Source organism: Sebastes umbrosus, chromosome 7 (genome assembly GCF_015220745.1).
Source record: "Sebastes umbrosus isolate fSebUmb1 chromosome 7, fSebUmb1.pri, whole genome shotgun sequence".
NCBI classification, from domain to species: domain Eukaryota; kingdom Metazoa; phylum Chordata; class Actinopteri; order Perciformes; family Sebastidae; genus Sebastes; species Sebastes umbrosus.
In genome coordinates, this window is record NC_051275.1 from 1,784,011 (window position 1) to 1,809,558 (window position 25,548).

Genomic DNA, 25,548 nt, shown 5'->3' on the forward strand with positions numbered 1-25,548 from the left:
AGTGGGATGGCATTGCAAATTACAGTAGCTGCTTTTGCCATATGACAAATGTGTGTCCAGAAGAAACTCAATTTAGTCCAAACATGCTACTTAGATTACAGATCAATTTGGACTCCGTTTCAACACGCCCTTAGAAAATCGTAAACAATTTCAAACACAGGATTTCAATGGGCTCCTGCATGTCAGTGCTTACATAGAAAAGCTCAAGGTTGCTGGATGAAAAGCTCGCTTCCATTGATTAATTGGCTGAAAAGCCTCAAATCTCCATAGAAACAGGAGAGAGCGGCAGTAAACGAGGTTGAGGCAGACCTTTGTGCTCCACCCATCCCTCAGTGTCCCCTTTCACACCAGGCTTTGGGTTCCACAATGAAATATCTCACTTCACAGCATCATCATAATGAATGACTTGTGTAGTGTCAGTGTGTCCCTAATGGAATTCACTGAGAGTCTATTACTACTTTCATTTCTTTTATTACACCGGAGAGCGGCTAACCCCATCCATTTCCACTCATATCCCTTCAACACCAGATTCTCCTCCGTCCCATCCATCTTTATAAATCTGTCAGCCAGGTCAATACTGGGTTTTGTACGGTTTGATCGCAGTGGAAGAAACCTATATTTCTTTAAAACACATTTGACTTCAAGACCAAATCTGTTTTTAAGTTGAGGTATATACAGTGTACACATCGTCCTGAGGACGAAGACATGCTGATGGAAAAATGTAACCCTTACTAGGGTTAGCTTATCATGCAATTTAAAAGTCAATTTTGTTCTGTAGCAAAAACATAAAGAAAACCATTTATTTGCATTAACTTTGTCTACACGTCAGAGCTGTTTCGTTCATATTTACTGGCAATCTATCATTTAAAAAATACTGAGGGAAAAAAAGTTTTTTGGATGGTTACTTAAAAATGTGTTACTAGCTCCTTTGGTAATATGTTACTCGCTGGTATATGTGGAAATATATTATTACAACTTCCACAAAGGCAAGAGTTCTCTTCTTTTATAATGAACTTAACCTGTTAACTACCACCTCAGTGGTTAGAACATGGTACCCAAACATCAGGGTTGCAACTTTGATGATTATTTTCATTATAAAAAAGTTAATAGTATATATATACAGTATATATTTGTATATATACTGTATATATATATATCTTATTTTTCTCAATAAATCTGCAATTGTTTGGTCTAGATGATGTCAGTATTTAGTACAAAAATGCCTTTTACAATTTCCTAAACCTTACAGTGACACCTTCAAATTGCCTGCCTTCCTCAACCCTAAGATATATAATATAGTTTACTATCACACAAAGACAGAGAAAAGTAGTATCTATATATTACTTTTCTCTGCATATATATATATATATATATAGTATAGATGGAACCAGGGGATGTTCTGCATTTTTGCTAAAAAAAAGACCTAAACCTAAATGAATCGATTACCAAGACAGTTGCTGTCACAGACAGTTCTTTTCTGTCGACACACTTAGGAACTATTCAATTATTTCTTTTTACATTTTTTTTTTGCATCTATTCAGAACAGAATCAATTCTTTGTCATGGCAGACGTTCAAATTGCTAAATGTACAATCAAGAGATAAAGACAAATGAACACATGGGTATTTGGTTTCATCACATCCCATATTGAATTGCAATATCTATCAAGTTGATCACACACTGCATAGCATCTCCATGGTGTGCAGTCCTATACTTCCCATACTGTCCCATTAATTATTGAGCGTGGAGGTTTATTAATACATCATCTTTCTCTTACATGGTATTTGCATGTATAAATCCATTGGTGGCAGTGCCTCTCCACCAGTAAACACTTAACATCTCAATCCAGGAAATAGCTCAGACTGACGTCACCAGCCACACAGATTAGTGAGAGCCATCTTTGGAAACTCTGTTGAACACATTTGTATCTGTCGACTGTCGGTTAGCCTTCGCTGCCAACGGCCTTTAATCACTTTTCCCAGCGATACAAAAAAAGCTGCCAATACTGCAACTTGTGCAATGTAACATCTCTAATGTAATCTAATAAACTGACTCAACTCAGGCACGATAAAAAGCAGATCGCTGTCATCATTTCTATATTTCTATTGATTTTGATGGAAGCCAGATGGCAGAGAAATAAGAAAATCTGCACTATATGTTTTAAGTCAAGAAAATTCTTATTATGTTACTATTATAAGCCTTTTCCCCAGAAGAAGAACCAAAGCAAAGATGAGTATGGTATACAATGCTGGGGCTGGGGGGTAAATATAAGGCATGGAGAGATAGAAGGGGTGTCAGAATAAGATTAATAAAGGATAGAAGTAATAAAAGAAACAACTGTAAGCCCAAGGCAGGCAGCACCAGTGTAAGTATAGTCTGAAAGTAATTGGGTTTCCTAATCGCACCTCTGGGCGACGCTTGACTTTTACCAATAAATGGTGAGCTGACGCGATTGTTCTATCATCCTTAGTCCCTCCACACAAGACCAGCCATCAATATTGTAAATGAGCCTCTTCTAGGGAAAGATGGTCTGGCACTGACATTACAACAGCTCACCCCAAATATGAAAAATACAGAGAGAGAGAGGCTGTGGCTAGGAGCTATACAGGAATTACATGGCGAAGCCATCTCCTCTGACAAAACTGGGCCTCTCTTCAAAGGGGAACTCATACTAAATATAGATTCAGCGTTGGGTATATTTATACCCAAGGTTTGGGCGCTCCCAGCTTATAACTGTAGGGCTGCATAGCCTTGAGCTTGCTGTGTTTTCATTGGGTGCGTCAGTGCTGAGGGGGAAAGCCACAGAGCAGCTAGAAAGACTATGCAGCCAGATATAACTTCTGAGTGGGAGAATCATTTCAAAAAGGACATCAAAATAACGGAAAGTCATTTATCACCTTTTTTAGATTAGTTTAAAAACAACAACATATTACATAATGAGGGGAGATGCAACATATATGGCGCACAACAGGTCACACACAACAATGGACTTCACATAATCGTGTGCTTCATAGACAGCCTGGGTAGTGAGGGAAGTGTGGAGTCTTCAGGGTCTCAGACTGCTGCAGAAAACACAGAAAACAGCAGCTACCTCTTTTCCCCTACACTAAGAAAGGTTTTAATGAGCAGCTTCATGTCCCCAGTGGAGATCCATGCTGCCATGAAAGCTGCTCTATTTCTGTTCCTTTTCATCCCGCTCTCATCCTTCAGACCTGACATTTATTATTCCTTCCATCTCCTCAGAGGCAGAGCAAGGCACTGGAACTTCAACTTTTCCCCTCTTCAATTTTTAGTGCTTATCTCCTGTTCGATATAGCAACGGCAGGTCTAATGAATAGCACATCTTATTTTAATGTAGTCACTCTTATAGCATTGTTAATACAGATGCCCACTTATTATCTCTATATTTAATTTATAAAATTAAACATGCAAAGCTGTACACCAAGCTCCCTGAAATAGATATTAGCCTACAGTACTTTATATCAGCCTGTTCTCATTCCCAGGGCGTCAAATACCGACGCTTTGTCACGGCCACAAGGCATCCTTGAGCAGCGGTAGGAGACGGACCGGGCTTTCCATTAACTACAATGTAAGCCCATCCGCTCAGGGAAAGTGCTGTGGTCACGTAGTTTAAAGTGTGAAAAAACACACTGTGTGGTGGTGGATGGGCCCAACTAACACAAGGCTGAGTGGTTTTGTTGCCTATATATGCTTATTCGCTTTCTTTGCCCAGAGTTAGATGAGAAGATCGATCAACCCAGTGTCACGCCAACGCCTGAAACAGACCCGCCTGTCCACCAGAGAATAGCATGTCAGTGTCATGTTTATATTACGTGTGCATTAAGGCGCAGTACCAGCACCACTCACTTAGGTGTAGGCAACAAAACCATTTAGTTAGGTTTAGGAAAAACATCATGGTTGGGCTTAAAACAAGTAGGCCTACGTAAACTAAGTACAATACTTATGGAAACAAAGTAACATACCCGTCACAAACGTCACTAAAAAATGCGTCAAAAACGTCACTTACAAAACAAAACCGTCTGGAACACCGGTCTCCTGGTTGAAAGTCCTGTGCTTGTTGGACCCATCCATCTCAGCCTTCTGCGCACCATAGACTCTTTCTCCCTTATTATTCTACGTCACTAGCTCTAAGAGTAACATATTTACGCATATGTATTTACACTGCAGTCAGTACAGACTACATGGCGTACAAATGACATGCCTAAAGCAAGAACAATGTTCTTATTGCATGCTTTTGCCTTGCACACTATCCTGAATGTGTCATTCATATGCCTTTTCGTGCGACGGGGCTGGATCGATACCGATGAACGGAGCCAGGCCAGCTGTTTCCGCCTGCTCACAATCTTAATGCTAAGCTAAGCTAACAGGCTACTGGCTCTAGCGTACAGAGGCGAGAGCGATATCGATCTTCTCATTTAATTCTCGGCAAGGATGTGAATAAGTGTATTTGTATTCTTTCAAAGCATATTCTCTGGCATATTCTACTGTGCGGGGATCTTTCGTTAATTATGTTTCTCTTCATCTCATGAAATTGTAATAGAAGCCGTGCCAGCACCAGTCAGAGCCCTCAGTAACCTGCATGAATCTGCCTGTAAGGCATGGCCACTCCACATCCTTCTCTCCAGCCCTCTGTGTGCCGAAGCATTGAATTACAGACCAGTTAAGGCAGTGGCTTGTAACTAGATAAAGGAGGAGAGTGTAGGGGAGGCAGGCAAAGGGCTGCCTTGGTGTCCTATAAATGACATTGTAATTCTCTGAACATGGGTTTTAGTGTAGTCAGCCGCCATTAGGGGAAGAGGGAAAAAGGGAGGTATTTTTGCCACTTTACCCAGCCAAGCATCTCTAATGGTGTGTGTGTGTGTGTGTGTGTGTGTGTGTAGTCCACTCTGTCTGAAAGACTCCCTCTGCCCCTATTCCCGTCTGCTCACTCACACAGTGAGAGACAAAGCCTTTACAAGGACCGGCTCTGATGGCAGAAACCCAGCATTAGCACTTGCAGCGATATTCTGTCAGGAGATCATAGTACGATTCTTCCTCTCTGATTTAAATGTCCTGCTTCTTTATGCTCCAATAAGCTGTTGACTCCAATTCAATATCACAACATGGCTACATACAGTTATTATACTCAGAACCCTATGCAACTAAAAAATATAAATATATACATAAAAAGCATCCAGCATTAAGCATTCACATGTCATGAACTGGAAGCAGTGGGAGCTGTGTGGGCAAAGCATCTCTGGTGAGGGAGAGGGACTGTGCTAATAACATTTTTCTTAGATGTCATGTTAGTACATGCAAATAACAGATCAATAAAGCAATTAAGACATCAGTCAATCATTAAGTCAAGCAGCAGAGCCCCAGAGAGTGTTTGCTTTTATGAAATCCTCCGCCGCTGCGTAAACCAACCTGAGAGACTGCCGCTTCGCTCTGAGCTGTTGTGAGAGCTGGTGGTGCTGAAATCTTGTGATTGGTTGTGTGGGATTCTATTAGACAATCCGTCGGCCAATCGGTAGTCGGGAATGAAAAGGAGGGCTACAGTGGGGGTTAAAGGGAAAATATCACAGTGGCATCAGGTGATTGGCAGTTAGCACAAGCACATGCAGACATGCAGTTAGAGCTTAAAGCAAGCGGGATATATTCAGGATTCAGACATTCAACAAGGTGCACGTATTCAACCTCGGATTTGTATGCGACAGTGCATTTGCTGGACAAATTTGATTTGTTGTTGATTTGAAAAAAACACGCCGCTAATGTTTGAATCAATTTTCAATTAGATAAATGAGTCAATAGTGAAGGTTTTAACTCAATATTTGGTCCCCTTCAGAGAGATATAATCATACATACAGTAATCATGTGTGATCATACTTCTTAAAATAATGACAGGGAGGATTAGAAAAGTCGTTTTTAAAGATTCATTGCATTAAAGGGACTATGTAAAAACTATAATTAATCTGTTTTTAGACTGTTGGAAAATGAGATCATAAATATGTATGAGGAATACTCATTACACCTACAAGTACGAAACTCCACTCGGCTTTAAAAAATCCCGCATCAAATCCGCGGTAATTAATTTGGATTATTTTCTTAAACATTAGTCAAGCTAAAATGGATTGGCAATTACTCTGAAGCTGAAAGGAGGAGTGGTACTATCATGAAAACCCGGGAATAAAATGGATGGATGAGTCAACTGCACTACTCCTTCATGAGATGTTTATTCAACCTTGGAGAGTAACCAAGACGGTGTCTGCTGGAGGAAAATGACTCTTTTTAAGGCAACCTCCCTCAAGCCACAGTTGGGGTTTTTTTGGTGGAAAAGTTTGTACATATTCTATAAACCCTTGCTGAACCTCACAAACGAGGGCAACAACATCCCTACAACTCGCTAGTAGCACACAACTGTATCCGTCAGTATAGCTTACTGTTGTTGCAGGAGTTCTTGTCGGGCAGCGAGTACCCCAGGCTGGCCATCTCCTGCTTGGCCTGGAGCGAGGCCTTCCACTGGGCCTCGGGCAGGTCCACAGCCAGCTCGTGGATGCTGCTGGAGTGGAGGATCTGGGTGGTGGCGTAGGGAGTGGCCTGGGATGTTTGGCCAGGGCTGTTGTAGTTAGCTTTGGTGGTAAAGTCTATGCTGCTGTAGATGGCTCCATCGGAGAGCATGGTGCCTGTCTTATCCCCCTGCCCCGAGGGGAGATCTGGAAAAGAGGAAGAGGAAGGGAGTTTATAGGATAGCTGTCCTCTAAGACAAATGTGAAGCTCAGCTGTAACCCCCTGGAGTATTTAAATACAACACTTGTTAGTTTGTTTTTATCTGTTTTTCTAACCTGATATCATGCCAAAATGTGTAATATGGTCACAAATGTATGTTATATGATCTACAAATGAAAAATAAGATTTACAAATGTGTACAACAATTTGTGGGTAATTTTGCGTACCCACAAATTCGTGTTCCAATCTACACACAAATACCAATCAATTTGAACAAAACACTTTTATGAATGGACACATCACAACCCGAATAAATATGAATATTTCATGTACAGATTTTTAGCTTCAACTTCACATCTTCCTGTGTGTGCACGGATCAGGTTACATTTGCGTTTGGATTTTTGAGACTATTTTCATGGTCTCCAGCTCAAACAGATCCACAAATGCATGCTGCGTTTAAGTACTGTTGGAAAACTGCGACAGGGTAGCGTGTCAGTGTCATGTTTTGCCTCGCCAAGGCACAAATGTCACTAAAAACACGTCACGGGGGTCACGTGATGCCGTCATCGTGAGGAGTCGTTTTTCGCCGACCTCCCGTCACCACGAGATACAAATTTACATTTTCAAGTTACTTTTTGACTCTGCCTGAACTTTCTAAAGGTGGCTATCTATGTACGAACATGTCCGCCTCCAATTCGACTCCAGACCACTAGCATGGAGCCCACAGCTAACGTTAGCCAGTATGGCGCTGCCACCTGCGAGGAAGGAGGCCTGGCTACTGTCCTCGCACAGGATGTCACACAGAAAATCAGCGCCTTAATGGATCAGAAGTTTACCAAACTTCATCGGACTCTGGTAGGATTTAATAACCGTATTGAATGCAACACCAAGCGCATTACGGAGGCTGAATCACGTATTCAAGGAAAAAGGCAAGCTTCTGTACAACAGAAACCAGATCTACATTCAGCAGGACCTCTCAGCCCAGGTGAGGCAGACCCGACGGGAGTTCAATGATGTCTGCCGGCATCTCATCATGCGGGGGATACGCTTTCAGATATGCTCTCCAGCCAGCCTGTGCTTTTCGCACAACAACCAGGACTACACTTTCAAGTGTCCACGCAAGGCTTGGGAGTTTGTGAAGGACTGGGACAAATGAAAAACTTGGTCAGATACAACTCCGTCTTTTTTCCTGCTCTCTGTAGGATGGGGACATGAAGGAATATTTTGAACTGGTTTAGGGCGACTCAGCTGTCTCTTGAACATATTCTATGCTTCATTCACTCGAACATTATACACGTTTCTTATACATCCATGAGCGCGCACACTCATTCACAACATTAGCTGGTTATAGAACCCTGCATTATGCATGTGCACACAGTTACGCACGTAAATAGTCCTGTAGGCTACAGCCGCGCGCGCACTCTGGCAGATACAGACACTCTATATAATATACCCAGCTCTCACGTGTTAATTATACCCAGTTTTTTAGAAATAACGGGGGCAATACTTGGTTTTAAAACGCTCATTGCATTTTTTCTTTTCGTTTTTTTCTATTTTTTGTGTGAATAATTTAACGGACTTGATAAAGTCAAGGCTGTCCTCAGTTTATTATGATCTTGGCCCTTGATAACGTCCCTTTCAGTTCATGTCATGTTTCTGCCATACATAATCTCTCCTTTTGACAACTACCTGGTCCTTTTGAGTTGCATAATTAAGACCGTCTAAAATGCTGAGTCGTCCACCACCTTTTATCTTTTTTTCTTATTGGCACATTAATAGGATGTTGCCTCTAATAATTACTTTTTTTGTATAACATTTGAATGAATAATAATTAGTATAGCCCTATGCTGTTGGACAGCTGTACTTTTCATGGTGGTAGGTGGTGGGAGGGTGACAGATGTTGATCTGGATCTTTAGGGGTAAGTAATGGGATCTGGATTTCTCTCCTGGTTTGGTGAAATGTTACTTCTCAGCTTCACGCACCCAAATGTGTTCACCATTTGTGATTGACTTCTATACCCTCTACAAATGTTGCCACTGTGCATCTCCAAAAAAGTTAACAAAGATCCTTTTCAAAATGTATTTGGCATGGTAAAAGGCCGAGGCAAAGGTTTAGCAGTACCCAACATGCTTTTTTACAACTGGGCCTGTCACATTCATACTCTTTGGACTTGGTTACACTCATATCTTAGGCTCAAAAACTTGTGTAGACTCGTGGCCTTGCTCTCCTGAGACCCTGTGGAGCTTGGTGACATGTAGTCCTGAAAAAATTAAAATGAACATTAAGATAACACTTTGATTATCAACTCTATTAAAGTGTGGCGGGAGATCTCTGAATACATGGAGAGATGAGGTGTCAAATCCATGCTGTCTCCCATCTGTAATAATCAGGAATTTTTAATCGGCTTCAGGCTTTCTTTATTTCACTCATGGCGTGAAAAAGGGATTCATGTGATAGGGGACATGTTTGAGGATAACACCTTGATGTCCTTTCAGCAGCTTCAAGACAAATTTAATCTCCCTAAAGAGCACTTTTTCGCATATTTACAATTGAGGCATTTTGTTAATTCACTCACTCTGTTGAAGGCTAATACCCTTCAGGGTGGAAGCAAATTATGCCTAGTGCCATGTGCAACACAAAATATATTTCTATGATCACCTTTTACCACTCATTATTGATGAGAGTCCGAGGACAATATACTTTACTCTATGAGATATTATTTGCTATTCCTGTTGTTGTCTTTTCTTTTATATATATTTTTTACAGTCACATTTAACCACTGTATGTTATTTTATGTCAAATGTCCTTTTTTATTTATTTATTTAGTCTTTTTGTGTGTGTGTGTGTGTGTGTGTGTGGAGGGGGGGAGTGGGGGGGGGGGGGGGGGGGGGGGGGGGGGGTTCTGACTGTATCTAATAACTTTTGAACATAACATAACTGTGAGCCTTCTGTTCTGAAAATGATAAAAATATGATGAAAAAAAAAACACTTCACTAACATAGTTTACAAAACCAAACCTTGGGTGACCTGGATTCAAGTGCATGTGGTCGTGGAGTGTTATGGAATTACAGTCTGGGTCTTTGTGCTTTCAGGTCAGCTCACAGCTTAAGAAACAGACTTAACAGGTTCATCTCATTCAAAAAACTCATCTCAGTTCAGTGTCCCGTTTCCCCCTCCACATGTGTGGATATCTCACTCTCCTCCCTTCTCTGTTCATACACATGATAATGCTGCTGCTCTGCATGTGTGTGTGATGAAAGAGGAAAGGAGGGAGAGAGAGAGAGAGAGAGAAAGCTAAGGGAAAAGCAAGCAGACTCCCTCCATGGCGCATGGTTTGCATGCCCAGTGAAGGGGAGATGATGTAGAGCCATGGCGGAAGTGTCCGCATCTGCGCCAGTCAAGCTGCGCATGTCCTTCACGACTGGCTGCTCGAGACCATCCTTTCAAACACCCGCCCACCCCCTGCTCCTCTGCCCGTCTCTCCCCTCACACTCTCTGGCTGTGAGCTATGGGCTGCGACACCAGGCTGGACTATTTGCCATTACTCAGCCTGGTGACAGCAGAGGCCCCCTCTGTTAATGCTCTAGCTGTCCTCTGAGGTGATATATAAATATAAAGCCAAACACGCATGCAATATGCATATGTGTATACATCTTGTATGCATATATGGACATGATGAACAACAGGAGAGGAAGGTTACGCCATCATCTTTCATCTCTTATGGGACAGCAGCAGGCCACTCACCTCCTCGACCAAAGTTACTCAGGTCATTGGGTCCCCCGGAGCTGCTGTTGACAGGCAGGCTGGTGGCCGGCCAAGAGTCCGCTAACCAGGGGTAACCAGGGTCACTGGCATTCAGCAGGCCTGGCCGGCTACACAGAAACACAGGGTGAAACACTAGATTAAACACTGTGAAATTACATTAATACCAGTACAAAAAACATCCCCAATTACTTATTATGCATGGTTTATTTCTGCATTATGTTACTGGATTCCGAAATAAACAATAAAAAACATGACGGCAATCAGCAGAGAGACAATGTGAAGACAAAAAAAGCAAACATATGTTTAAATGTTAGTCTCGGCACAATAATGTGTGTTTGCGTGAGATAAGCTTGCCATAAGCCACTGAAGCTAATGAAACACTTCTGAGATGGGGGGGGGGTACTGTACGGATACATTTCGTCTCTCACAAAGTTGGAATTCCTTCAGGCAAACACAGCCCTTTATCTCTCTGTTTCTCCTGCTGCGTCTTTGTCACATTCCCCATGTTATTAATGCAAAAGCACACTGCGGAGACACTAATGCATGCATTTGCTCTTTGCACACGTGCATCAGTGCACGCCGACACCCGCATGTATACGTTTCCTTATTCATTAATATCTGGCGCATTCTGCTGTGTTTTCCCATCAACCCCTCGCGGTGATGTCCAGACAGTCTAAATCTTATCTGATGAGACGTCAAACCTCGGCCCCAGCCCCGCCGTGAAGCCCCTCTGACCCACTTGTGGGACGCCTGCGTACGGGAGAGGGCAGCTCCATTTAACAGGTGTTGTGTCCCTCCTGAGGGGGCGAGAACCATAAAAAGCAGCCATTAAGACTTTAACCTGTCATGGGTGACTGCTGGGAGGCCATTTGGACCACTTTACTGTACAATCACGTCTGAGGCTCGTTACCATGGATAACACAGACGGAGTTAAATGAGAATGAGAGTTGGAGTTAAATGCCTTTGTCTATGTGTCACTTCATTGGAGCATCATAACCTTTTGTTTCCATTGACTTTGCATTGAAATGGGTTGAAATGCAACAGAAATTTGCGCCACAAATTTCTTTAATGCATTAACGCAAACGATTTTTCTGAGGTTGTAGCGGGCTCAGTTTTAAAGCTAGAGTGAAGATACTGGTATCATTTGAAACTAGAAAACCTAAAGAATCCATTGGAACCAACCATGTCATACTAGCTTGTCGCAAAAGAGGCTAAATAACGCTCCAGATATACGCAACATTTTGGCGAGAAAACTGGCATGACCTCTGACCTCAAATTATGTGAATGTAAATGGGTTCTATGGGTACCTACGAATCTCCCCATTACAGACATGCCCACTTTATAATAATCACATGCAGTTTGGGCTAAGTCATAGTCAAGTCAGCACACTGACACACTGACAGCTGTTGTTGCCTGTTGGGCTGCAGTTTGACATGTTATGATTGGAGCTGATTTTTTTATGCTAAATGCAGTACCTGTGAGGGTTTCTGGATAATATCTGTCATAGTTTTGTGTTGTTAATTGATTTCCAATAATAAATATATACATGCATTTGCATAAAGTAAGCATGTTTGTCCACTCCCAAGTTGATAAGAGTATTAAATACTTGACAGATCTCCCTTTAAGGTACATTTTGAACAGATGCAAAAATGAGTGATTCATTTGCGATTAATTGGGATTAATCATGGACAATCCTACAATTAATCGCGGTTAAATATTTTAATCGATTGACAGCCCTAAAACATATTTTAAGCATAAAAAAGTCCCTTAAAGGTCGGCTACAGGATTTGGCGGCATCTAGTGGTGTTGTTGCAGATTGCAACCAACTGAGTACCCTTTCGCTCACTCCTCCCTTCCAAGACTACGGTAGCGTGAGCTGCCCAGTACAAAACCGTGGTAACGCCGTTCGTCTTGCTCAGAGACCATCCTTACCATAATAACACTACTTTAGGAGCAACAGAATTCAGACAGCGGCTAGCGGTATCACGGTTTTGCACTCTGTTGCTCAGGTTACGGCAGTTTCTCAGGTGTGTCGGAGAACTACAGTGGCCTTCAGGTGACGTAAAAACGTGAAAGGCTCCCTCTAGAGCCAGGGTTTGGCGCCAGTGTTCTCTAATGTGGAGACATGGCGGAGCGACATGGCGGACTCCGTGAAGAGGACCTGCTCCCTATGTAGGAATGACGGGCTCATTCTAAGCTAACGAAAACATTCTTAGTTTGAAAACACAGTTATGAATATTATATTCCCTTTGTGCTAATAGAGCCCCCGCAATGCTCCACACTGTTCCTTTACCAAAAATATCAGAAGTATTATGCTGTCTCTTTTGTTAATTTTACCCTGAGAACTCACACCCTGCAATGGTCAGACAAGCTCCACGCATGATGAAGCGGATGGCACTGCCTTCTCAGAAACACAGCCCACCCCCGCTGCCAGTGCCCGGCAGTGCTGTATGTAGCAGACTACAGATACACATGTGCGCTCTGAGCAGCTGCAGAGCGCAGCAGTTAGCAGCCTGGCTGCCCGGTGGGGCTTTTTGTCTCGGCTCCAGCGGGGCGACGTGTTGGCTCTGAGGGACCGAAAGAGAGTCAAGCCCCGAGGACAAGAGCAGGTAATGGGCGTGCTGCAGTCAGTCTCTCCCTCAGCCACAGGTTCTAATGAGAAGAGCTGTTCCACAGAGAGAGGGGGTGGGGGGAATCCAAATGAACTGCAACCCTGGCAAGCTAAGAGCCCTCGCTGTGGTTCCTGAATGCCAAAACAGGCCCTCGGGGGAGACAAGTCATTCAAATTGATGACTGTGCATCAGACACATGCACTTTTATAGGGTAATACATCTCTCCCCGTCCTTCTACCTCTGTTTCTGGCTGCCACGTTCCCCAACTGCCATCACTCTCTCTCTCGCCATATACCATCTTTCCCTAACCCTACTTTCCTTTATTTCCCCCCTTATACACCTCAACCTCCTCTTTCTATCCCCTGCCTCTTAAGCGCTTAGCATCTGTCAGACTAACAATTCTAAGCAACTGAAAAAGAAGAGGACATTGTTCTCTTTTGTTGACTCCAGTAAGACTGCACCACAAATGCACACTTTCTTAAAGTGGAACTACACCCATTTTCATACATGTTATTCCTATGGTCTAAGACAGTCCAAAAAATATGAGCAAACATGAGCAACTCTCTCCCAAATCCAAAAACCAGAGAGCTAAAACTCAAACTTGTGATGTCATAGGGTATAAAGTGTGGAGCTGCTCCATAGACAATGGATGGGAGGCTGATTTCATGGACCCACAGATTGTTTGTTTTCTTTTTTTTAATACCCAAATGAGCTTTATTCTATTGTAGTGTTGTCAACTGTGAAACAGAAAATGTACTCGTATACTCAGAATATTCCCCTGAGTGCTCTCAGTAACACCTAGAACATCTCTCCCAATTTATTGTCTATGGAGCAGTTCTATGCTTTATACTTTATGACATCACAAGTTTGAGTTTAGCTCTCTAGTTTTTGGATTTGGGAGAGAGTTGTTCATGTTTGGACTGTCTTAGACCATAGGAATAACATGTATGAATTTTAAAAATGGCCGTAGTTCCTCTTTCAGTAAAAGACTATGCCTTTGTTTTGTTACTTGTCTCAATTGTCCCGTGTGCTCTGGCAAGTCCTCCCCCAGCCCACTAGAGAAAGACCATTTGAAACACAAGGAGCTGACAGTGGAAATGGCTGCATCGTCCTTGTATTTATCACACAGCAGTATTCCAGCTAAGGATAATTAGAATAAGACTGATTTCTACTGGGGATATTTGTTATATATGTGTGTGTGTGTTTGTGTGTGTGTGTGTGTGTGTGTGTGTGTGTGTGTGTGAGAGAGAGAGAGAGAGAGAGGGTGAGAGGGTGGGGGGTGGACATCAGGTCATACATCTAATGAAAAGTCAACACCTAACTTTTAATCCCTGCCCAACCCAGGATGGATGGCAACCTTGGCGGATAAAATTTGATTTGAAGCGTTTCCTCTTCCTGTTAGACATTACAGTTACTCGTGATGGGTAGGAAACCATAAATACTGCCTTAGACGCCTGACACTGAGCTTGCCATAAATAAGCCGAGTGAGAGATATTAATTCCAAAGCAACTTCATAAATCAGGCGTTTATGGTCCCGCAGACTAGTGAATGGAATTTGGATTAAAAGTCTAGACATTAGCTAACACTTAGAGCAATGGGTAACACAGATTACTTTCTAGATTAACTCTTAAGGAACATGCTGTCATTTAGCATTCAGATCCTGGGATGTAAAGGAATCTCCATAGCAACAGTTCCCTGCAACACTCAGCCCATTCTCCCTGCCTATAGGAGTGGATCTGCTTTGCTAAAATATTGATCAGCGCCGGGATAGGAAGTTATTACGACCTCCTAATTAACATCTCCCTATTGGCAGTGGGATAAGAAATGAGCCTTTATCGGCTTTTATCAATTTCAATTGAGCAGCCAAAGTCAAATCGTCCAGGTCTACCAATCTGCAGCCCATTCATCTTCCATGAATCATTTATTTTGTGATCGATTAAGTGTAATTGTTCAGTCAGGGCAATTTGGCAGGAGCCAATGAGAAACTGGAAACAGACGCGGCTTCATTTGCTATTGTCTAATTAATGCAATAAACCTCTCATGTAACAAATGAACACATTTTCCTCTGATACCCCGCCGAACAATCCCACTCTCAGGGCAGATGGGCAAGTTGCAACATCTGGGATTTGATGGCACTAGAGTGACTAACGGATCAGAGACTGCGTCCCATTCCATCGTTGTGAAAACTGTGGCAGTCGCTACTGACTAAAGATATGACAAATATAGAGCACCGCCAATACAGACATTTCAAATCCCATTTGCTGGGGTGAGAATCAGAAGCACTTATGTGGAAAATTGAAGGAAAAACACTACAGCAGAAAGTAGATGGGAAAAGGCATGGCAAGTGGCGTGGCTAATTCATTGAGAGGATGCTGGCAGCTCGCAGAACAATATAGGCAAACATTGTCCATTGTGGCATCCAGTCAGTAAGGGGGAAAAAGCATAAATATAAAACTGCTGCACCCAGACTGCAGAGCAAGCACATTCCCAGAAGCCCAGAGACACACAGGGTCAGATTTAGTTGCCAATCTCTCCGTGAGTGTTTGAGATCTGGAGGCTTTACCTAGTCAGGTGTGATAAGCAGTAGATAGACAGAAGCCCGGGATATTCTCAGGGGAGTCTCTTGAATACCCACAATGGCTCAGTAACTAGTGTCATTGAGATGTGCCCTATTCTCCGTAGCCCCTCTCTCTTTCACTAACGCAGACTGAAACGGAGCAGGCCGTATGGGGGTGCAAGCGGGGGTACCTCCACACACCTCTCCCCTGGGTAATTATTTTTACATTATTACATGTGCTCAGATCCCAGCCGCCCGCGCGAGGTGACAGGCAAATTTATCACTCCAGAGGTTCCTCTGGGTTGCCGGTAGCCAGCAGCGGAAGATAAATGACAAAATAAAAGCACTCTCTGCTTAAATTGTTTCTGTTAATTCTGTTGAGGAGATTTATGAGTTCATCTATCGATGCATGAACGGAGATGTGGTAGAAATGTATATTTGCGCGCCCGGTTTGCATGGCAGGCACACAAACGGGTATCGGTTATCTATCAATCTATCAGTCATTTATCAGTGTTAAAATCCAAAACAGCTCGCTGTTGACTTAATGCATGACTGTGGAGGAAAGGTTGTGTTAAGACATGTAAAGCTTAGCACAGAAAGAATAAAGTAACAATGATGGGAAGATTTGTTTTTAGGGCCGTCAAAGTTCACGCAATAATAACGCGTTAACGCAAATTTGTTTTAACGCAACTCATTTCTTTAACTCAATAATGCAATAATGTGATTTTTAGGTTGTAGCGGGCTCAGTTTTAAAGCTAGAGTGAAGATACTGGCATCATATGAAACTAGAAAACCTAAAGAATGTCATACTAGCTTGTCATGAAGGGGCCTAAATAACACTCCAAAGTTACGCTAAATTTTGGCGAGAAACTGACATGGCCATTTTCAAAGGGGTCCCTTGACCTCTGACCTCCAGATATGTGAATGTAAATGTGTTCTATGGGTACCCACGAGTCTCCCCTTTACAGACATGCCCACTTTATGATAATCATATGCAGTTCGGGGCAAGTCATAGTCAAGTCAGAACACTGACACACTGACAGCTGTTGTTGCCTGTTGGACTGCAGTTTGCCATGTTATGACCTGAGCATATGAAAATGCAGTACCTGTGAGGGTTTCTGGACAATATTTTTAATTTTTTTTGTTGTTAATTGATTGCTTATAATAAATATATACAAACATTTGCATAAAGCAGCATATTTGCCCACTCCCATGTTGATAAGAGGATTAAATACTTGATAAATCTCCCTTCAATGTACATTTTGAACAGATAAAAAAATTGCAATAAATCATGATTCATAATTTGAATCGATTGACAGCCCTATTTGTTTTCATTAGCTTGAGATGTTATGATACTTGAATACTGATTGCTCACCTTCCATTGCTCATCAAACCACCATCGACTCTCTGGAATGTCACTAAAATCAGAAAGAAAAGAAAGGGAAGAAAAGACCTAGCCAATTATTAAGTTTTTCAAGTACAATACACAGCAATCAACCAGGATTCATTTCCACGATCAAGATCAGATACATTGTCTTTTTAGTGTTGTCCAGTTTGCCCTTGTGCTTCAACAGCAATGTATTCATCTGTTCTTTTCTTTTTTTTACATAGCTAGATAGTTGATGGATTCACTAAGGGATCCCTCTGCGTCCAATGTCTTTCATGAAAATTAAAAAAAAAAAGTGCAATGATGAGAATTGCATATTGCTTTGCTTTGCATAAGTGGAGACGTCATGTGCTCCTCAAGGACAAGATGCCTGATGAGAGGCAAAACTCATTTCATCTTTCTTATTTTGCTGCTGAGTTATTATCAGATTTGTGATTAAATCTCAGCCCAAAAAATGATTAGAAAAGGCAGAGGGCTCATTAATCACGTTGAGTTTTCTATCTGCGAGCGCTGGAGGCTGAGTTACTGATCCTTTGGCTAGCGGGGCTCCCCGCGAGCCACGCATGTGGCCCGTTCTATTACAGTGATCTATAGATAACAAGGGCCGCTCTTTGTCAGCGGCTAGTAAAACTCTATGGCTCAAAGTGAAGGATCCATTTCATCTCTGTTCAACGACCGTGATGACAAAGCAGGAGTTCTGAGCATGTAAGAACTTCAATGGATCACAGGAAACACAGGAAAGCAGCAAGAGTTTTTGGAAATCACCTCATACCGATGAGCGGGGGGGGAAAAAGAGAGGATGGAAAAAAAGAGAGCTGGTTTCCTCGACAGAGAGAAGGAGAGCTGTTAATAATTTGGCTCATTTGTTCCACAGATGGAGATAAAAGAGAGGAGGAGGCTGAACATTCCTCCTCTCTTTTCTGTTTCATTCAGGATGATTCCACAACAAGCCCGGGCACGGGGCGAGAGAGAGGGGGCTTTTCTGTGGGTGACGTAGCAACACAGATGACAGAGAGGGGAAACTACCACAATAGATTACAGAGGCTGCTGCAAACATGACATTTTAATATCTCATCAACATTACCTAAGCTTGCTTAATCTAATTTCCTCTCATATGAACAGAATTTTAGGATTTTAAACAAGAGAAACACAATTTATCTAGTATGCATGTCAGCACAGTTTATTTACTGCATTAAGCAGCAGCAAGTGGAATTAAAATACTTTACCCAGATAAAACCAACACTGCAGGTCTGCCTAAATGAAATATAGCTCTGACAGCTCAAGACAGAGTTGGCATCCTTTATTCAGTCATAGCTAAAGCCATTTCTCTTTGTTCCACCACCAACAAACTTGCAGTAGAGAAATTCTACGTGGTTTGAGAGAGAGGACTGACAGGAGGAGAAGGTGGAGGCGAGTGGAGGCGAGGGGAGGCGAGGGGAGGCGAGGGGAGGCTGTGCAGCGGGAAGGCCTCTGAAGTCCCTATCTGTGCTCAGGCACATTTCTGGGCTGCTGTGGGACACTTTCATGTTAGCCAGAGTGACACGGTGTGGCATAGCTGTGCTTCTCGCCTCCGTCTTCCAGATAAGCACTTTCTCCAATATGAATACAGATTAATCCCCTTTAATAAGCATTACGGGGGGTGGGGAGGGGTTGGACATAATCAGCGTATAAAAATTCCATCAAATCTCCTTCCTGCTGGACGCGTGCCTCAACAGTGTAGTGATTTACCTCTCCTGTTCTGACAGCTTTAGGAGGCTGAGACAGGACACTCTCGATACATCAGCTAATTGTCAATACAGAGAAGAGCGGCACTGGATGACTCTTCAGGAGCACGCTGGCTCATGTTCTGAATATCACCTCACTCTAACGCTATAATCTCTGCTATGTTCAACCTTGTTTTGTGCTTGCCACTCACAAAACTCTTTTAGTGAAATAACCTGCTTCCTCTCTGGCCTCTCTGAGGTGTGCTCTCCAATTTAAAACAAGGCAACTTTCACTAACATATTAATGCGTTCCGTAATCTGTTGTTACAGCTGCTGTAGAAAGGCCGGAGTAAATTGGGTTTTTGGCTGTAGGCTCCACAGGGACGACATAGCTACACATACACCGTACCAAAAAAAAACAGTAGTTAAAGTTCTCAGTAAATCCAGGAAACAGAGGGAAGGGCAATGTGCTGCTGACCCCTGACTCATTGTACCACAGCTATCAAGTGCACTAACACTGTACAGTACACAGGCCTCTCAGCATCATTTTCATATTAATCTGCTCAGTGTCTTCTGTCAGTCCACTCTATCCACAGACAGTCAGATGCACGACTGTGGTGCCACTCAGGCTTAATTCAGCAGAGGACACACTGTGACAGTATAACACTTTTACACCCATATATATATATAAATATATATATATATATATACTGTATACGTAGATGCTGCATTGGCCTTTGTATCGTACGTCAACGTCGCCGCGATATTGGGTAGGTCCGGACAGGCCTGTAAACACATACAATTGAACGGGGGAGCTGCCCTTTTAATGGATAAAAAGCACTAATGTTTACAATTCTAAACCGATTTCAATGAGTTAGGGTTCAACCCCTCAGAACCCCAACCGTAGCCCTCTAAACCACAACACACATCAGACATCACAATGGTTTTTATTTTTATAAATAACTGTATTTATTATAATATAAATAAACAATTGGTCCCTGATATTAGGAATGCACCGATACCGATACCAGTATCACGTATCAGGTCCGATACTGTGCTCATGTACTTGTACTTGCAAAACGGCTCCGATACAACGGCACCGATACCATTTTACAGCAGCGTGACGTTAACCTCTCGTCACCATCTTTCGGGTCCTATCACACGCTCCACCTCCCCGACCCCCGCGGGCGCGACGGGCCGGTGGTGCGCCTGCCCCGCTGGTCCACCCGCCCCGCTGGTCCGGTGGTGCGCCCGACGCGCCGGCCCTCACTTTCATTGCTCCACGGGGTTTTGCTTGCACCCTCTGGCTCGCACGTGCGTTCGACTCCTTGGTCCGTGTTTCAAGACAGGTCGGGTGGGTTGCAGACATCGCCACAGACCCCTAGCGCCTTTTACGTGGGCCGCGGCACGGCGCGGTTGAGGCGCACTGAGGACAGTAGAGCAGTAAAGCTGCGGCCGCAAGTCACCTTCGCCCCGAGCCTTTCCAAGCCGACCTAGAGCCGGTCGCGGCGCACCGCCTCGTATGAGGACTCTCCAGCCTGCCGCGTGTCGCTCACACCCTCCAGCTAAGCTGTTAACGAGGGTCTTTAGGCACAGAGAAGAACTCGTATCGGTACTCGGTATCGGCGAGTACCCAAATGTAAGTACTTGTACTCGTACTCGGTCTGAAAAAAGTGGTATCGGTGCATCCCTACCTGATATTGTTGGCTTAAAAGTGTTTAGTCAGTTTCACTACAACGAGAGTTACGGGGGTGAAAAGTGTAGGAAGCGGCCAATGCGATATCTACGTATACTGTATACTGTACATCTATGGTTGCCCCCAACAAGATGGCTCTAGTTCACCATTAAACAGATTTTAGCCAAGGTAGCCAAATATGTGTAGTCACAGAAGTGGAGGAAACCGTCAAGTAAATAACACAAAAACTAAACAGAAGGAAAAGGGGGAAAAAAATGAAATACACCACCCAGCTGCCTAACTGACACCTATGGAGAACAGATCAATAAATTACAACACGATCCGAATCTTAAAAAGAAAACAAAGATGAATAGGATTATTGGAGGGAGAGGAAAATGGGCGGTCTCACTCTGCACCACAAGGCAAAGAAAGATACACAAGACAGGATGAAACTTCAGCCACAACAGATACAAATACAACACAATAGGTAAATAAAGGCTCCAGTTTGCAGGGCTCTGGTCACGGCCAATAGCAAATCTTTAACTTGTAAATTTCTCTGCTTGGTTAAATTGCCTTCATGATTATGAAGTTTGGATTTGCACCAGCCATGACCATCAGCCCGACAATCCGAGCATAATAATACTATAAGCGGGCAGCAGGAGATGAATCTGCGTTGAGGTGGGGTGAGGAGACGGGACAAATGAACAGTACCTGCAGGGGTGAAGGTGAAGGACTGAACTGTAAAACAAGAAGACAGAGAAGTTGGTTGTTAATAGCCTGCAGAGATAAGCGGTGCTTTAGGGGTATCTGCACGCTGGGGACGGGGTTAAGAGGCCGAGAAGTGCTGCTGAGGGTCAGAGAGTGTAAGACCACGTTGTCGCCCAGTGTGCAGAGAGACAGCCAGGAAAGCAGCCAGCTCAGAGGCCACAGAGGTGCAGAGACCAAACCAAAGAAAACACACAAACACAGAAATGCAACGAACAGAAATGAAGAGCAAATTAACCAGACCAGCGTATAGTAGCTGCCAATACTTACTAAAAATAATAAGAAAAAATGGCTAAACAAATGTGTTTCTCTCGAAGTTCTGCTTGTAAATAAGAACTAATGTTAGAATATTATAAATGTAAACACTAATGGGTCGATTCATTACCATTTTCTGCTCTCTAATTAAATCTTGCACTCCTGGCAGTGCATGCGGACTTGGTGGTTGCTAGTATTGACTGGGGGTCGCTCAGTAAGATGTCAGGGTCAGTGTGTGGGAAGAGATCTGGACAAACTCCAGCTTCAGTGACCAGCAGAGAGTCCAGTCTGCCCACTCAGCTCGACCACCCTGGGCTATTAACCAACACCGTGGGCGGATCTGTCAAAAAAAACTGTAGCCCTCTGGAAATGATTCACCCTGACATCTGTCTCCCCGTTGAGCTTTAACACCGTGGCAGCCTCACTGCTAGCAACTTCTTTAATCAAAACTGTACTGATTAAGACTGACAGATGATAGCGAAGTGATAAAATACTCTCGCTTTGACAGAGAAGATATCAGTCTAACCTGCGTAGTTGCTCAGGCCCTTCCTCTTCTTCCTCCTCCAGTAGAGCCAAATGCTGAAGCCCATGAGGATGACCCAGCAGGCCCCTCCGATACCGGCGATAAAGGCAGGCTGCTTCACCACATCAGTGATCTGCTCCGTGATGCTGTTGTTCCGGTTTCCATGTATAATCACGTCCCGGAATTCCTTACCTGAGGGGCACGGGGGACAAACAGGAAACGTTAATGTGATGCAGGGTGGAGGGAAACTGAAAATAACAAGGCTGTTGTGCATGTTTTTGCTGCTTCAAGGTGAGTATCACAACCACCTCCTGTAATACTGAAGGGCTTGGAAATGTTCCACTCTTTCACTCAATAACTATAGATACATCAGGACAGGGTTAGGGCTAGATTAAGCTCCAAGAAAGTAGATGAATTTCAGCTGAGATATTGACTGAAGGAGGAGGGGACAGATCTAAAGGATGTGCAGTGAAATATAATGTACAGACTGGAAAAGACAAAGCCTAAAAGCTTATATCAAACCCCCAGGTGAGCAGGTTGTTTGCTTAGCTCAGCCCCTAATTCACTCCACTGCCGGTAAAACACACCATGTGAAATGAGAGGAGAGGAGAGGATCCTGGTCTTGTATTGATCTCCAATCACGGCTCACCCTGACGACTAGTCTGCTTGACACTTTTTCTTGGAGCATGATAAGACTCGGAGCACAAACAAAATGTTCCCAGACACTGAGAGGAACACTCATAAAACACACATATCATATGTGCATGCATTCAAAGCTGCACAAATGCTCTTCATCTTTTATTTTACTGTGTAACCACATTGACATGCACCCATTCGCACGTCCGCAGACACGCAAACACACACAATATTATAACGGCAAGCTCGGGGCTCTGCTCTCGGAGATGGATTATGTGAGTGACACTGGGGAAATAAGAACATGCTGCAGGCCAAGTCATCAGTTATGGGTCAAATCAGGCACTATCTGCCTCAGCTCCACATAAATCATGTGGTCAGGCCACATATCAAAATAGTAGAATTTTAACAATATTATCCATTTGGGAATTCCTAGTATTTAATGAAAAATATTCTCACAATTTGCTCTTTTGCTGAAATCATCCTCTAAGGCTTCTTTGTGAGCACTTGACATCGGAAAAAGTAGAAATAGCGCCTTGCGGTTTTATGCCTGACGTCATGAATTATTGAGTTATGGCCAAAAACGTGTTTTGTGAGGTCAAAGTGACCATTGACCTTTGACCACCAAATTCTAATCAGTTTTTTCCTCGAGTCCAAGTAGATGTTTTTGCCAAATTTTAAGAAATTCTCTTGAGGCTTTCCTACATCAACAATGGGACGGACTTAAGGTCACAGTGACCTTGACCATTGACTTTTGACAACCAAACTCTAATCAGGTCATCCTTGAGTCCAAGTGGACATTTGTGCCAAATTTGATGTAATTCCCTCCTGGCGTTCCTGAGATATCTTGTTCAAAAGAATGGACTGGACGAAAGGACAACCTGAAAACATGATGCCTCCGGCCATGGCTGTCGCCGGCGCTGAGGCATAAAAACTTGTGAATACTTTTTATCAATCCATCTTACCAATAATAATAGACTGAGGTTCACTCTTGACTCCAACACCTGCACTTGTGCTGGCAGCCACCTCCACCCTGTACACCACTCCCACCTGCAGCCCGCCCACCACCACTGAGCGTATGGCTGCGTCCACCGTCTTATTCACATGGAAACGGGTCTCGTTCCCCAGACACCAGATCTAAAGCAGGAAAAAACAGAGAGGCAGTTGATTTTATTTGGCTTTGGATAAGTTCAATGAGAATCCGTGTTGACTTGCCAAGACAAACCTTGTACTCCTGGATGATGCCGTTCTGGTGGTCCGGCGGAGGGGGGTCCCAGGAGATGCTAATGGAAGTGCTGTTCTGGTTGCCCACAGTCAGAACTGTTACCTGCTGAGGGGGGGCGCTGGGAGCTGAAAGAGGAGGCACAAAAAGAACCAGGACAACAATCAGACCTGCAGAAGAGCATTTAGTCACTTAGAAAGAACAATACTGGGATGCACAGCAGTAGTGTACATCTGCATGTGTTTGAACAGGAGCTCATAAATATGTACGCACAAGTGCACATACACAAAGCCAGACACACACACGCACGCACACACGCACGCACACACACCTAGTTTTCCAAGGAATGTTATTCTTCGGGGAAGGCACAGGTGGCTGAAGGCTGTCAAGATGTCTCATTAGAGGGGGATTTACATGAAGACCAGGGTAGGTCTGACATGGCTATAGCCTATCTTGAACGTTTCACTATGATTTAATATCTCATCCTCTGCTCCAGCCTGGTGGATTTGCACAGACAATACTGGTATTGATTTGTGGAATGACGGCCTGGCAGAGTCAGACAAGTGCTCTCAGTCAAGCTAAGACTCCGAGCCAGGGTGGCACGCGGGTCAACGAGCTTATAGGATGAAGTGCAGACGAGATGGAAATATAAAAAAAATCATTTTAGGGGAAGGAAACAAGGTCTTAGTAAACATATTGACTGACTCCATCGATCAGCCAGATGAAACTAAAGCCAGTAGGTAAGGACCAGAGGGAGGCTGCACATCTAAATGAATGGACTCTGTATCCACAGGCAGACAGAGGGTGGATAGAACAAGACATGTTCGAGCTTCCCTAAACCTCGCTCTGTTGTTATTCTGATGGCGACAATCTTCTGACCCCACAAGGGGTAACAGAGGAAAAAAAATAAATAACAGTTGGCCCAACTGGAAATAACGTTTTAAAAATAATGTTTTCTCATTTCCGCAGTGGCTGGCAGGGGAGCGGCGCCACAGCAGAATACTGACAGGTCAATTACTCCTGGGCTGCCTCTCCCTCACCTCGCCTCCATCCAAAATGGCACGTGTCACCCTGTAAATCTGTGCTCATCCCTCAGCGCGATTGGCCACGCCGACCCCCAGAGAGCCAGAAGGCCCTGGCACGGCGGAAGATGAATGGGTCCGATGATGAACCCAACACCTCAGCCAGATTAGAAGCAATCTACCGAGGGAGCATCTGATCAACCATCACGCTTAGGGGGCTCTCCAACGCTGCGTTACATCCAGGTGACAAAGTGCCGGATTGGCGCGTGGCGGCAATCAGAGGCAATGTCGTTCAAAGTTAATGTTATGAATGATTTAGCAGCTTATTATCATGCATATTTGTGCTAAACAATACACATTTTTCAGTAGAGGCCCCCGGAGGCTGTTCTAATAGAGCCATTAGCGGAGTGATGTATGGCAGGCAGGAATGTGACCCCCTGTCTGTCTCTCGCACACACACGGCGCTGCGCTGCGTGATGAAGGAATACAAACATATCATATTTGAAGCCAGTAGCTAATGTAAAGCAGTGGGTGGTGTAGGAGGAGACCTGTGGGACCTTCTGCAGAGATATCCATCAACGCGGATGAAGATCTGTCCACTGCAAATTAACATTTATACAAACTAGGGCTGTCAATCCATTACAATATTTAATCGTGATTAATCACATTATCGGCCATAGTTAAACCTGCAGTAGGCATAACA

General features: G+C 43.6%; 1 protein-coding gene across 7 annotated transcripts in view; it reads right to left on the minus strand.

Annotated features, from left to right (window-relative positions):
* robo2 (roundabout, axon guidance receptor, homolog 2 (Drosophila)) overlaps nucleotides 1–25,548 on the minus strand; it is a 353,842-nt gene that overhangs the window by 20,419 nt on the left and 307,875 nt on the right. For 4 of the 7 annotated variants that reach the window (XM_037776246.1, XM_037776242.1, XM_037776241.1 and 1 more), the window contains 8 exons: nucleotides 23,827–23,951; nucleotides 23,567–23,738; nucleotides 21,972–22,160; nucleotides 21,137–21,163; nucleotides 17,036–17,078; nucleotides 10,471–10,598; nucleotides 6,440–6,712; nucleotides 5,427–5,552 (listed from right to left, as the gene is read on the minus strand). In XM_037776246.1, the coding sequence (XP_037632174.1) occupies nucleotides 5,427–5,552; nucleotides 6,440–6,712; nucleotides 10,471–10,598; nucleotides 17,036–17,078; nucleotides 21,137–21,163; nucleotides 21,972–22,160; nucleotides 23,567–23,738; nucleotides 23,827–23,951 (1,083 nt within the window). The remainder of the gene's footprint in view (nucleotides 1–5,426; nucleotides 5,553–6,439; nucleotides 6,713–10,470; nucleotides 10,599–17,035; nucleotides 17,079–21,136; nucleotides 21,164–21,971; nucleotides 22,161–23,566; nucleotides 23,739–23,826; nucleotides 23,952–25,548) is intronic. The other 3 variants (XM_037776244.1, XM_037776243.1, XM_037776247.1) reach the window with 3 other exon arrangements.